At 36.7% G+C, this 15,378-nt stretch overlaps 1 protein-coding gene across 3 annotated transcripts in view; it reads right to left on the bottom strand.

Moving 5' to 3' along the window:
* The window catches only part of GRID2 (glutamate ionotropic receptor delta type subunit 2), a 690,924-nt gene that overhangs the window by 274,549 nt on the left and 400,997 nt on the right, over window positions 1-15,378 (bottom strand). For all 3 annotated transcript variants that reach the window (XR_014882859.1, XM_085222277.1, XM_085222276.1), the window contains exons 3-4: window positions 14,475-14,759; window positions 826-1,031 (exon numbers count right to left, since the gene is read on the bottom strand). Coding sequence is in view for 2 of the 3 variants with exons in the window: in XM_085222277.1 (XP_085078403.1) it covers window positions 826-1,031; window positions 14,475-14,759 (491 nt within the window). In the remaining variant the exon portion in view is untranslated. The remainder of the gene's footprint in view (window positions 1-825; window positions 1,032-14,474; window positions 14,760-15,378) is intronic.

Below are 15,378 nucleotides of genomic sequence, written 5' to 3'. Positions count from 1 at the left end.
TAAATAATGTTCCTAAAAGCCACTCACTTGACACTGTGTACAACCAGCTAGCTTTTGAACATCAATTTCTGAAGTTCTATGAAATATGAAAGTATAAGAACAACACAAAAGAACAACAGCAAAACAAAAACAAAACGCACCAACAAATACACCACCAATTTTACAAAAAGTTGCAACAAGAAATTGTTGCAGAGGGAAAGTACATTTCTGTGGAATGGAGAAAAAAAAGGTATTTTAATCATAAATTCATGCTAAACAGAGGACTTAATACATTTAAAAAATAAACAAACATTAGAAATACAATGTTGTGCAAAAAGAACTAGTTAAAAAATTAAGTATGCAAATCATAGATAAATACTCTCTACAAGTCATCTGTCTCTAAATCTTATAGAGCCTTGAAAACTTAGCATTCTGCTTGTAATTTTTGTTTAAATAAGTGTAACTTCAGCTTATCATCTTACACTCCTCACTCAGATCCAGTCCTTCACCAATTCCACTGCTGCCATATTCCAACATTATGCCATATAACTGATTATTTTTCTTTAAGGAATGGATATGACAAACAAGGAAATACAAAAACAATACCCATGAGTTTTATTGAGGAGGGCTAATTTTTCTGTGTATGCCCTAAGAGCTTATGTTGACACAAAATGTAGTTTTACTGTTCTGCATGCACATTTACGGAGATGAAGATAACTGGCATAATCTTTGCCAACTACTACTTAAATACTTATTTGAAATGATTACAAATAAACTGAATCTTTTGTCAAAAACAATTGTAGACTTCATAGATTGAGCAAGATATTACCTCTGCTAAGCACATACCTCTGTTAAGAATGATTTGGCTGTCAAGGGGTTCATCACAAGAATAGCCCGTCTCAGAGTGTCCCGGTAGCGGTTTAGTTCTTCAATTCGCATGGTGGCAAAGAGCCCTGTGATCATTTTATTGATGTTGTTTTCTACTTTCTGCAATGCCACATCCATTCCCTGCTGAGATACTTTGTCCAAAAACTCTTGTATTCCACGGATATCTAGGAAAATCAAAAGCCAAGGAAGACGTTAATTGGTAAGTAGGGAAAAAGAAAGACACAAAAAGCTGCTCAATTTGTCTCACAAAAATGTTTTGTTCAGTGTCAGATAGACCCTTCTGGGCTTTAACTTCAGATTACCTGGAGCTTGTTCATGAGCTATGTTTGTGCTTAAACAAGTGCTTAAACAAGAAGCAGTGGCCACATAACAACTCCTGTCCAAAATAATCACTAGAAATCAAACTAATAAGCCTTTCTAGCAGTTACTTCATTTAGTCAGTCAGTCATCATAGTAGTTCCATATTATTACTAAAGGACTTTGATGAAAAATTTCAGAAACAGTCGTGAAGAAAACAGCAACCTATAATGCTTCTAGGTAGTAAGCGAGCCTGAAGGCAGAGGAGAGGCTGAAGTAGACTTTTTTCTTTTTGTCGCTGGGCTCAAAAGTGTTACCCACAGCAACACTTAACTTAATCCAAGTGAAGCTCTTGAGAAGTCTTAATGTTGTTCTAAGCTGTTCTAAAAAGCCAGGAAAATGTTGCAGCTTTGCAATGGAGTCAGTACAGAATGAGTAGATATGGAATGGGGAAGTTCAAAATAATTTATGCTCCTGGAAACTTAGAAGATTCTGTTCTAACATGGTGAGAGAGAACTGCAAAAGACTGGAAAATCAGAGGAATGTCTGAGCACGGCAGGCTGTAAGCCCTAGGAGAGTTATTACAAGAACAGCCGTAACGTCAAACAGGAAAGGGCTCGCAGTTGACCCTCAGGGTGGTCTACATTGCAGGAGATACAAGTGACATCACGCTGGCACATTGTGATAACAGCTCAGGGCAACGCTGAGACAAGCTGCAGAGAGCTGCAGAGCATGGTGCTGTAGTTCTACTTTATCAGGACTTCAGTTACTATATTCTCATAGGGGTAAACTGGCAGGCAATGAATGGAATTTAGAAAGGCTGAAATTAATTTTAAGACTAGAAAAAATAATAAAAATCATTCAATTAGAGAAAAAAAACTGTGAAGAAATCTTTCAAATACCTTCCCAAAAAGCCATCTAGACACCAGCAGCTTCCTTTAACCTTCCAGAGAGCAGTACTACCAGCACTCAGCTGCTGTTTTTCAGTCCTGTGGGTGCAAACAATGCTACGGTGGAGGATGATGTGACCCATGCTCCTAGGAAAGCATCAGCATAATGACACTGAAAACCATATATTCTTCTCGGACACCAGAATTGGAAATGCAGGCATAGCCAAAGTATTATTTGTCCTTCCAAATCAAGAACATAATTACACATGACCAGAATTTAAAAATTTTCTGGAATTACTGCCTGATATTCTGTTTAATCTGTGCTGTCCCAGGAACTAGATTATAGGCCAAAATGCTTAGTTTGTCATGACTATCTGCAAATATAAATGAGACAGCTATGCTTAGTTATCACCAAAGGAAGAGACAAAAGGGATTTGGGTCCAGTATAATTCTACAATTGTGCATTTATTGGTTACTGTTGGTGACCATACCAACAGTACGATGTCAGTGTGATTCAATTCTAGGAAAATAGCACCATTCTAATAGGAAGGACACCAAACCATGCTGCATAAATCTTCTTTACTACTTCTGCCATTAGCAATGATGCAACACAAAGTGGAGGATGGACAATAAATATTGACTCTGCTTCTGTCTCAGCCTACCCAGTAGAAAAATTGAGATAGTGGTGATGCTCACCTGCCATTGTGAAATGGCAGAGAGCACACAAAAACACATTCTGCTACACGTTTAAATGCTATTTAAATCACGATGGTGCTTCCAGTATTTCAGCAGCAGGTCACTAGTAATCATCATATTCAAAGTGAATGCCAAAGAACAGATGCTGCCAGTGAATGGGCAGCATTATCTTTCCTGCGTGGATTGTCTGAAAGTGGCACATTTCCACACAGCGCTGTAGAATCATCTTTTTAATAGATAAACTTCTTCTGCAGGAAAATCTGGCAAGCAACCTGTGGCACAGATGGCTGTGCTGCAGAGACCCAGAACTGCTCATGTCTGAAACACAGGTGCTTTTCGCCCTGGATTTGCTAGCCAACCTGTTGCCCAGCCAGGAGATGCATTCCTATTTTCTATGTAAATCAGATGAGTCAGAGTCATTTCCAGAAATGCTGTCCATTATCACCAGTATTAATTATTTTCTTTTTTGAAGAAAGTCAGTGTTACCATACAGAGACAAACTGATGCTAAAACTGAAGCTACATATTATCTCCTCTTTAATCTCACAATCGCTCTTAGTTAATATTATCTTCACTGATTTTTACTGTACAGTCATTACTTCAACTCTCACATACATACATAAGAACGTAGTATCGCCATACAGTCAGAGACAGACCATCTGCTGTAGAATTAAAGCAGGCTGGAAATTGAAAAGTTAGCAAATATTCTCTTTTCAATCAAAATTGTGGTTGATTCAAGACACTGCAAGTTGATTTAGAAAGTTTAGAAAACAAGGATGAGGGGAGTAAAACTTATCCAGGACTGCCCTTGGAAAAGCCTTTCCTTGACTACACAAACACAGCCACAACACAGCAAGGCATATCTGTACTAAAGGCCCATGCTGGATGCTGCTAGGGCACAGCAGGTCCAACACCCGATGGGCTGCAATCACACTATGCAGCCAAACTGCAGCTGCAGAGCATCCTCTCTGGGTGAGCAAAAGGCCTACAACCCTGTTATCTCCAAAGACATGACCAGCATATTCAAACACAGCTTGATACGAGTCTGACTGAGAAGAAAATTCAGATGCCAGCTTCGCTGTAGAGTTGTCATTACTGTATCAGTACCTATGAAAGTACATCGCCAATGAAATGCAAGCACCTAAACCTCCATAGTCTGTTTACTAAACATCTTGTGGGAACTTGAGAGAGACCACAAGATATGGACAAGATACTGCAGAACATGCTCAGAGCAGACAGAACTAAGCTATCCTTTGGACAATGGATCTGATATCTAGATGTCCTTAACTGGCCAGCCTGGCAGACAAGCTTGGACCACCTAACAAAAACAGTAGCAGCACTTTAATGGAAAGTTCAACCAGCTTTATGGTAGAAAATATGCACAGGGAGGTGGAAAGGAAGAGGGAGACAATATTTTCAGTAGACCACGATAACTTAAAGTCAACAGCTTTCCTTGACACAAGATTTAAGGAGTTGTGATAGCTTGCTTTTTACTGAGGTCGCTACAGAATATATACAATGCACACAGAACAATGACATTCTTGATTTCCACTGTCTGATCTTAGTGAAAAATAAATTTTACTCCTTCTATAATTTTCCTTACCAACAAATTACAGATGTGGACCTTAATTTTTCTTCTTTCTAGTATTATGCGACTTTTATTTCACATCACTGGGCTGAGGTCAGTGGGATGAAATTCAACAAGATCAAGTGCTGGGTTCTGCACTTTGACCACAACAACCCCAGGCAATGCCACAGGCTTGGGGAAAGTGGCTGGAAGACTATGTGGAATAAACGGATCTTTAGATCTTGATAAACACTCAGCTGAACATGAGTCAGAAGTGTGTCCAGGTGGCCAAGGCCAATGGCATCCTGGCTTGTATCAGAAATAGCGTTGCCAGCAGGAACAGGGAAGAGATCATCCCTCTGTACTCAGCACTGGTAAGGCTGCACTTCGAGTTCTGTGTTCAGCTTTGGGTCCCTCACTAAAAGAAAGACATCAAGGCACTGGAGCGTGCCCAGAGAAGGGCAACTAAGATGGTGAGAGGTCTGGAATGCAAGTGCGATGGGGAGAAACTGAGGGAACTGGGATTGTTTAGGCTAGAGGAGGATCAGAGAAGACCTTATCACTCTCTATAACTACCTGAAAGGGGGTTGTGGTGAGGTGGGGATTGGCCTCTTCTCCCATGTAACAAGCAACGGAACTAGAGGAAACGGCCCCAACTTGCACCAGGGGAGATTCAGGTTGGATATTAGGAAAAATTTTTTCTTCTTCCAACCTTAGTGATTCTATGGAATATTTTAAAATAAATTTTCAGATCGCGTTATGGCTAGGAAAAGAGAAAGATGGCAATAAATCTATCTGTCCACCCTTATCATTGTATTTCCTCTAAATTACAAGGTTCTTGCTGTTGCTGAGCACTATGGTTATCTCAAAGCTGGTTTACAGTCGTTAGCTCATCCTCCTTCTGATACCATTTTAGATCTGAGAACATTTTCCTTGCAGTACCCAGATGATAAATACCAACTGATTCAGCTGTGACAGTAAAGGTGAATGCACCTGTCATAAATATTCACTGGTTTATTTACACAAAAGACCACTTTATTTGTACAGTTGATGAGAAAAGCCATTGTATAACAAATGACACTGTCCAAATTATTATCAAAAAAGCTTTTTAAGTCTAGCACAGTGATTCTTCCTTACACAGCAATGGCTAACATGACAGCAACTATTAGTTATGGAAATGAACTGCACACAAGGGAGATGTGCAGCTCTGGCTGGAATCTGACAGTGCTACAGTTCTGCTTAAAGCCTTGAGCAAAGCATTCACATTCCTGTGCGTGTGTTGATGTTTATTAACATGGTAAGATCTAAACTAAGGAAAACAACAATTTAGCATGATGATTCAGTAACAGTCCTTCATCCTACTTGCACGCAGGGGGATTTCCTCTCATTAGTAAGTTTGTATATAATTCAGTGAACCTCCAAAGTTAAAAAGAAAAACAACATCAAGGAAAAAAAAAAAAAAACAGCACCAACAAAAATGCACAGTTCCACACCTACATCCATTCTTGTTGTTGCTTCTTATCAGTACTTGGGAACAGAAAACTAGTTTCAACACATTATAAAAATATTTAAGCTAAAATGCTTAATTACAGGTGGGATCCCACTTACGTTATCAAAATTTCTGGAATCTAGCAAGTGAAGATACTATTTCCCAGGTAAAATTAAAATTTGTAAATGATAAGATTGACTTTCTTCCTCCTTCACGTGCAACTTTTTGAGGTTTCACACATTAAAGAAAAAAAGTTTAAAAAAAAGTCTGAAATTTCTAAAGATCATTTGGTTGGAAAAAAAAGAAGTAAAATAAATAGTACATCTATATTCTTTTTTTCTGAAAACATTTCCTCTTCAAATCATAAAAAAAGCAAATAACTTCAGTTTTGTTGTTTGATCTGAGCTATTCTGGTACTACTGAAATGTGTAGAAAAGCCATACTTGAAAAGACCCTCTGAATACGTCATTTCCATTAGTTTATTTTGGTCTCACTCTGTACTTCAATTATTAGAGATAACTCTCTAGATAAAGAAAATTGATACTGATAATCTCAGAAAATTGAATCAATACTGCTGGAGAGGTACTACCAATATTTGCAGTTTTCAAATCTTGCAAGACTTAAGTTTCCAGCCACACTGATGATTCATAGAAGATTTTTCACTTGAATTACCAGCTTTTTAACAGAAAAGAAAGGGGGAGATGGGGGGAGGGGGGAATAAAAAAAAGCAAAAGATAAAAAAAAGATAAATAAAATTGAAGCTAGAACTAATCCTTGAGTATCAGCTGTTACTTTAGTTTTTTGAAAATAGAAATGAAGCCAGATTGTGATCACCCCTCTCACAGAGGCTGACAAGCCAGTACAGTCTACAATCACATGCTTTTGACTGCATAACCTGCTTAAAACCTCTTCAGTCCATTTCTTTTTGACCACACTTCACCTTAGAGATTTTCAGAAGGCCTCGAGCAGATTCCTTTGCATAAAGCAGCATCTTGCAGAGAAAAATTTTTTTCTCCATTGCCTCAGATAACAGCTTAGAGCTGAGAACAATTTATCTTCAGCATTTCTTTTCTTCTTAAAAATTATGCCAATCTTGAAAAATCATAGTTAAATCTTACATAGTTGTACAACACAGTTCAATGCCTATGCCTAGGTACAAGTGATTGATTGTAGGGAAACCGTACTTTTGTGTACATGATGCACCAGATCTCCCTGTGGATCCCTACTACTCCTTATTGGTGTTCAGGAGCGTGAGGAACCACACTATCCTGTCCAGCTAAGTGGCAGGGAAAGTGACCATTGTGGGAGTAGAATAAGCATGACAGTGTGTGTGATCATCTTACTCAAGACAAATTTTTCTTTGAGTGCATCTCAATCTGCATCTCGATAATATTCTTGGTTGATTACAAATGTACGCTATAGGGAAAGTAATGTTTTATGAGTGGATTAGTGGTGTGAAGAATGCAAACTATGAAAATAATGCAGTTGAACTATGATTTACAAATACTGCAATGAATCATTTACCACTTTTTCCTTTCTCTCTTTCTCTTGACTGATTAAAACTGTGTCAGAGAAGTTTTCTTTTCAATTTATAAAACTATATGAGATTTATGGCAATAACAGGGTCAACTCATGCCTTCATTCCAGTAGTGGTATTATTTCTTCAAAACAGCATGCAAAGTACTTTGTTCAACAGTTTCCTAGTAACTGTCTACTCATCTAGTTGCCAAAATAACCATTTACAAGCTAAACTTTAATACTGCTGAAAACAAACCACAGTCGTATTAAAAGTTGAAAAACACTTAGCTAACAGCGATGTAGAACAGTACAAGGATCAATCATTTTCTTTTGAGGCTTGCAGTCTGCCCATGCACAAATGAAATCTTAGCAAAACGCCAAGATAATATCTCGATTCCAGAGATTATAATTACACAGGTATCAGGAATGCATCTACAGCTTGATTTTGTCCTCAACTTTGAAGTTCTGGAAAATTCAATATTCAATTTTTACTAACACAGCACAGAAGGTGCTCAGACCAAGCCTTCAGGATCTTGAACAATTCCATCTTAAAGGAAATCAGCTTGAACAACGGATAATCTTCTCTTACTAGTCTACATAATGACGCATGGAATAAATTTCCCTAACAATATCAAGGTAAAAAGCAGAAGCATGGTCATTGCTCCACTGAAAAAAAACATAATACAGCAGTCCATTTATCTCAGAAGTGAATAATTTTAGTGGCAGCCACAATATATATTCAATTTGCAGTGGTATGTCAATGAGCAAAAGCAAGTTAATATGAAAGCTCTCACAAACAGCTGCCAATTTGCAATGTAATTGACACAGTAGTTACATAGATGAAAAATACATGTTCCTTTCCTTGTCTAGATGATGTAATACATACTAATGCAAAAACAAAATAGTTCAATAAGAAGCCTGAATTAATTATTTGTTGTTTATCGAGGGACAATGGTGTAAATGAGTACAAAAAGTTGGCAAAGAACCAGATGAGTAATAAACAGATTTAAGACTGTCTGGAACTGGACTTGTAAATATTATAGTCATCAGGCAGCTGAAAACAGCCTTGGGGTAATTATGAGCATTTGCAATCGATTACAGAGAGTGTGATCCTTTTATGAATCTTTATTAAATCTGCATTAAAATTTCAAATGGTTTGAAAATGTTATGGTTTCAAGCACACATTTGTCTATGGTCATCATGTATTTCCTTCTGGAAAATATTTATGAAGGCAAGCGTCAATGGAATTATTTGCTATACATATTTTTGAAAGGAGACACTGGGAATCCAGAGCCTGTACTTGCAGGTGGGCATCAGCTACAAGAATCAATCCTTTTACAAGTCTTTCTGCAAAGAGTTCTGCCTTCTGAGTTCCAAGTATGATATCCTCTTTTCCATGATCTTTAAAGTACTGTACTCCCATGCTATCACATTGCACCCAATTTATTTGTAAGCCACCACTATGCTGGGATCATCTCTTATATTCATAGTTCTGCAGACCTGACTACTCTCCACCTTGAATTTTTTTTTTTATTATTAAATATTTTGGGTTCTTCCCCAAAATCCTCCATCAGATTGAGCCACCTTTTCCTCAAGCAGGCAGTTCATCACTGCCTTAATCGTTCCTTAGTGCATAAATAACTTGAAACTGCTGAGAGTTAAATACAAAGGAAAGTTCTGCAACTGCTCGCTAACCTCCACCTTTCCTTTCCAATGAAGTTTTCAATAATTTATTCAACCTCAATTTGCAATGAGACTGCCTCCTTCTGCTTCATGCAGTAAATACCCCACATAGCAGCCTCATTTTTTATAATTTAAAAAAGTTAAAATTAAATTATCATTTAAGTGACTGGCAAATATCCACTGCTGTATAATGCAGTATTAGCAGGAAGGTGAAAAAAATGCAAGCAAAGATGTATTAATCCTAGAATCAGTAAATACAATGTAAGTCAGCAAACATGCTTGCATATTAAAGGCATATCGGGTTGAAAAACAAAAGGTTAATTGAGAAATTTGTACAGAGAAGTGGGATTTCTAAAATTTCTATCTGCTTATACAATACAGAAAGATTTTAAAATATTACTTACTACTTGAAAAGAGAATAGAAAATATGGCAAAACTCATTCTCCAGAAACAATCTTACTCCCTTAACATTTCTAGATAGAAAGATTACACACTTTATCTGCTTTGCTACCAACAAAACATTAAAAATAAATGTTTCCAAGCAGCAAGCCTTTCTCCCTTTCATCTCAAACTCAGAAATACCTACACTGTAAATGGCACAAAATTCACAATTATGTTCTTGCAGTGATTGACTGGATTCTTCATAAAAAATTTACTACTACAGGAAAGTATCTATGTCCTCCTGGAAAATACAGTGAGCTGTACACTGCCTGAAAAGAAAGACATGAATTGCAAAAGCTTGCACCTTGTTGCTACACAATAGAATAAAAATATAAATATATATATACATATATATTCTATGTCAGTTTTGATGCCTGTGTAGCCTGGGTGCTCACATTCAGATCTCAAATTATTATTTCATTCGCTTTCCTCTCTGATTTAACATCTGCCCAGAAACACTGCAGAGGTCTCCCATCTGAATATGTTCAAGGCCTGGCTGGTTGGCAACCTGATCTAATGGGAGGGATTCCTGCCTATAACAGGAAGTTTGGAACTAGATGGTCTTAAAAATCCCTCCCAGCCCAAACCATTCTATGATTCTTACATGCATAAAACTTTTTTTCGTGTCAGTACTGGCTATAGTCAGATTTTGGTCCATAGTGTATAAGAATTTGCATTATTTACTATTACAAACTGCATTTTGAACCTGAGATCAGTAAGTAAAGGTGCAATAATTTGGTTAAGCTCGTTCAAAAATATTTACATATGTCAGTGTCTCTTCTCACTAACCTGAACATAGCAACTTCCAGAGGTCTAAGGTTTACATTTCCATTATCCAGTCTGGAAGTGACTTCATCGAACAAATTGCTGACAGTCGTAAGGACAAAATCAAAGGCTTAGTGGAGGCTTAAAGGAAGACACAGAGCTGTCCTCTGCAGCATGGTGATCCTACTGTTTCAGCTGAGTGCTGAAGAACAAAAAGAGTAGGAGCTGATATGGCCTCTTAAAGTAAATTTGGTTTGTACATACAGTGTGACTAGTACTTTGAATAGCAGCCTGAGAAAGGGTTTAATTCACTGGATAATTTTGTTGCATTTCATGCCACCTACTCTTGAACTGTGCAAGAAAGCCATCTTTAATTGTATTTGCAGAAGCAGAGCATTGTCCTGAAACACTTTTAATATCCTCTTATGAAGTTTCCTTCAACAAAATCAGGTTTCATGTTTTCGGTAGTATTTTATCTTGTTTTAACTCAAGGAACAATACATGCTGAATAAAAGGGGACTGATTGCACTAAATTCACTTGGAGTTAGACTTAGATCATCCCAAACAGAAAACAAGAATGAGGTGAAGGATACTCACTCTGATTTTCTAAGTTCATCTCAGTTTATACACTAAAGGTAAAGCAGTAAATGAAACACAAATACCAACTAAGTCTGCTTAAAACGTTGTCTCACCTCTTCACCCACTATCCATACTTCAGTGCCTCAGTTGTTGCTGGTAAATCGCTGTCACGAACAAAGGACAACGGTTTGATACATTCTTTTGGTTAGTTTAACTACATCTACAACAACAATAAATTATGTTTATTATTATTGTTACCAAGGTGTGTATGTCATTTTGTTTGTTTTAGAAGCCAACCTAGCAAAAATGTTACTTGAGAAAATAACTAGCAGTTAAGATTCCTACATCGGTTATTCCAGAAATGCATTTCTGCATGCCTTCCTTAACACCCATTTCTGTAAAGTCACTAAAATAACTGCTTCCTTCAAAGAATAACTTTCTCAGTTGATAAAGGCACTTTAAGTAGACTGGAACCTTCTAGCATTAAGCTGGAAGAAGTGTTAAAATGTTACAACTGAATATACTTGTCTGCTTCTATTCAAAAGAGATCTGTCATTTTTACAAAAGGATAACATCCAGCAAATAACTCTCTGCCCTGCAGAAAGACATTTCCAGCTATAAATAATTCTTTCATTCTCTGATAATGGAAAAGAATCTATGATAGACTGCAAGTTAAAAATCAAAAACAGTTCAGTTGATAGGATTCAAGAATGATTATATTTATAAATCGTCACACAATTGGTTGCAAGTTCTTTTAAAGGTGCAAGGAACCTGGTATAGCAGTATTTACTTCGGATATGAGCCTAATTTTACTATTGGAAAAAATATTGCAAATATAAAAGGCATTTTTTTTCACATATCAAAAATATTCCCAGAAATAATTTCAGGAATACAACTAAAGTATTTTGTACTAAATTGTTAAATTTAATCATCAAAGTAATTTCTTAATAAAAAACTCTTCTGTCATAACCACTCTGACAGTTTTTCCATATTTTCTGTAGCAATAACAAAAAAAAAAATTAACACAGCAAAATGTATACTTCCATTAATTTTCAAGTGTCATGTAGTGCTATGAATCTATCACTTCATGATATGATATCTATCTTGAGAAAATAAGATCACCACATTAAAAAAAATAAAAATGCTAGGGTAATAAATAGCTCTGTTTGTGCACGTGAGTTCTTCAGAGGACCGAATGATGTGTTTTGCTTTAAACAAATAATACCTTCCCTATTAAAAGGTATGAATTTAATACTAATGCAAGTACTGATCTCCCTCCTACTTTAATGTTAAATACTAAATATTACATTAAAATGTCTAATATTAACTACTGCTAGCAATTAAAGGCAGCAAAACTTCCAATCTGCATTTGAGCCCAGATATGTATGAAATGAGAGAATAAATAAATCAAATACTGCCTCAGATCCTCTCAGGCACATTGAGGAATGGGAATGGTGGCTTCCACAGGGAATTGTAACCACACTTTGCTGTTCTGACGCACTGAACATTGGGATGCCTTGCCTGGGGCTGAACCCAGTCTTGATTTCATTCCAAAACACGAACAGAAGCCAATGTCCCCTTCCTTGTGCTCTTATGGAGTTCTCAGGCCAACTTGCTTGTATAAAACTCAAACTGATAGGTTTTTATTTAGTTAGTTAGTATTTTGCATGTAAAGGCTCATCCAAACAAACTACTTTCTCAAACATCACAATCACTGAATAATTGAGTAGGATGAATCTACTAAAGGTAGCTAAGTCCTATCTCCAGCTCAAAGCAGGATGGACACTGAATTCAGATTTCTTCGCTCTATAATCCATTAATTAAGTGATCCCAGCTCCTCATTTCATGCCTTTAATGCCTTTGCTTTCTCCATCCTGCCCTCCTTGCAAACCCTTCTCTGATCAGTAAAAAACCTAGGAAGAAATTGTGTCCTACTGACATACTGGAAATGCTTGAAATAGATCAAGAAAATGGCAGGAAAAGGGGAGAGAACAACACATATCAATATTCATAATAAGCCACATGCAAAATTGTTCATTAGGGTCTGCTATAAAAATCATGCAATCAGAGGTAAAACTAACAACATAGATTAAAAACTAGCTAAGAGAATGAAGAATACACAAAACATTGTCAAACCTGATGCTATCACCTGAATAAAATAGTCTTAGAAGATGGACAGACCACTTAGTACATATTAAATATGGGGCTTTTTCTGCACCTTTTCCTGATGTATGAGATAGTGATCACTGATGAGAGTCAGTTTACCAATTTGTCTAGTTCAGCAAAGCATTACTCATCTATTGAAGAAAGAATAGAAGGTGAGAGAAGACAATATCTGATAAAAGTCGTATCTGGGGTTGATGTGTCACTGAAATAGCTACTGGTCTAAAACTTATTCAGGCATCTGCATTACGTGATTCTCATTATGTAATGAGATTCCTATCCAGAAATTGAGGACAAAATGATCTGGATAATTTAAAAATAGTATTTATGGATACAATTATGGAAAAAAATAATTAAAGTTTTATTTTTAAAACAAATACATGCAAAAAGGTATTCTTTAGCTGGCAAGACTATAGTCTTCTTCATAACTACAATGGTACTTAGTTGCGTAAACTGAGAAAATGTGAACAAAATTACTCTGCTGCAAGCTTATTGGATCAGTGTTTATGTGCATGTTCCTGATCCTATGGCTGGCACTTCCAGATGCTGGTTTGTTGTAAATAGAAATTCTCCTATTCATCATTTTCTATAGTTCTAATTTAAGAATTTATTAGGTAGCCAGGGAACAAAAATCAATAACACCTGACCTGAATGAACCAGTTATTATGCACAGCAAATCGCTGAAGTTTGCATTTTCAAACAACTTGAAGATTTAACTTTGAAAATAAGTTTTAAAATGTTCATCCAAACCAATCATGATTACTTATGAATAATGGATGTGTCTGAAGAAAACAAGTCTGGTTTCAAAGCAATTTTCCATAGAAAAAGATAATAAAATTCGTTAGATAATGCACTTCTATTACAGCAATCTGTCTAGCTCTCAGTTGTAGAAGATATCTGTACTAAACTTGGCTGAATCACCAAGCAGGATGGCACTGTCTGACTTCTGATGCCATTGTTTGTGTCATGCTTACTCTATTACACAGTCACTGTCAACTCAGCACTTCTCAGGAACACTGAATGCACCAAAAAAGAAGGAATAGTGAATTCAATAGCCCTCCTTCTCAAGTGCTTCGTTCTATGTAAGTACTCTCTGTAAGTTTCACATTTACAAATAGCAGCTTATTCTTGCTGAGGTATCTGTCCTACATTCACTGCTGCCTCAGCTTCTGGTTATCAAATGTAAGCCTATAAAAGATGAGAGATTCACAACATAAAGAAATAATTCCACAGAATATAAAATTTTACATGTTAACCCTTGAACAATCATCTCAAAAAAAAAAAGCAAACTTGCTAAATTTTTTTTACACTTGACAAAATGAATTTCTCTGCTTATCCGCTAGCTATTACAGAAATCATCAAATTAACCTGTAAATATCAATGTATTTTAGAATCTCTCGATTAATGTGAAATACTGACAGAACCACAAATGTTCAGAAGGAAAACAGCATAGTAGAAGACGATAAAGATGAAAAAACAGAATTAAGGATTCGACAGAAATTACTCAGTTAACTACTTACCATAGTCATTATCATAAAAAATGATGAACTTCTGCCAGGCATATTCTGTGATCACTCTCAAGATGACATCATTTAAGTAGACAGGGGGGCGGACAGAGAGTGTGTAGTCATCATTGCGGTTGCTCCTGGTGAGCCCACAGCTGCTTCTTGGCGTTCCTCCTGTTGAGCGCTGGATGAAGAGATGAGGGATATGCATGGCATCTGCCAGTGACTGCAGGGAACCTGCTGATGTGCAGCCAATGGAGCTCACAAGGGCCAGAATGCCTTGGTTCATGAGGTCACAAGCTGTAAGAAAACACAGTGAAGTTCAAGATGAGAGCAGTTCAGTGTACAAGGCCTATTTTTGCTGCTGAAATGCAGACACTGGGCACTGAATACAACATTTTCAATCAAGCGAAACATGGATAAAATTTTGTACATTGAGTAATTCATGAAGTCATAAGGTTTCTATGTTCCCTTTCAGCTGTCTCGGAGTGAAAGCTGAAAGATTTCCTCTTTCACCTTGCCTGGAAGTAAATTATATCTTCAGAATGGAAGCTAACTCCTGGACCTTTTGAGGAACTTTGAGAGCAAATTCCTGCTACCAAATTAATGTGACTTGCCAAGTACATGAGCACTTTTCTGTCTACCACAACAGCCCCATGGATGGCATCATTGTATCATAAAGAAAAAAACCTGAAGAAATAACAAGTCTCACTATCAACTTTTAAAAAACCAGAATGGGATTAGGTATATTAACTTTGCTAAGCAAATAGCAGAGTTGCTATTGGCTTTTAAGAGATGTATGAAATAATCTTATTTAACTTATCCTTTTCATATGCGTTTTCTTTTCCTTAAAAAAAAAAAAAAGACTAAAGTAAAACACTTTCAAAACTCAGTGAACAGTTTGTATGTTCACTCTTCT

Source organism: Meleagris gallopavo, chromosome 4, assembly GCF_905368555.1.
Source record: "Meleagris gallopavo chromosome 4, MGAL_WU_HG_1.1, whole genome shotgun sequence".
NCBI classification, from domain to species: Eukaryota; Metazoa; Chordata; class Aves; order Galliformes; family Phasianidae; genus Meleagris; species Meleagris gallopavo.
The sequence above is the reverse complement of the archived record's forward strand: the minus strand, read 5'-3'. Positions and strand labels throughout refer to the sequence as shown.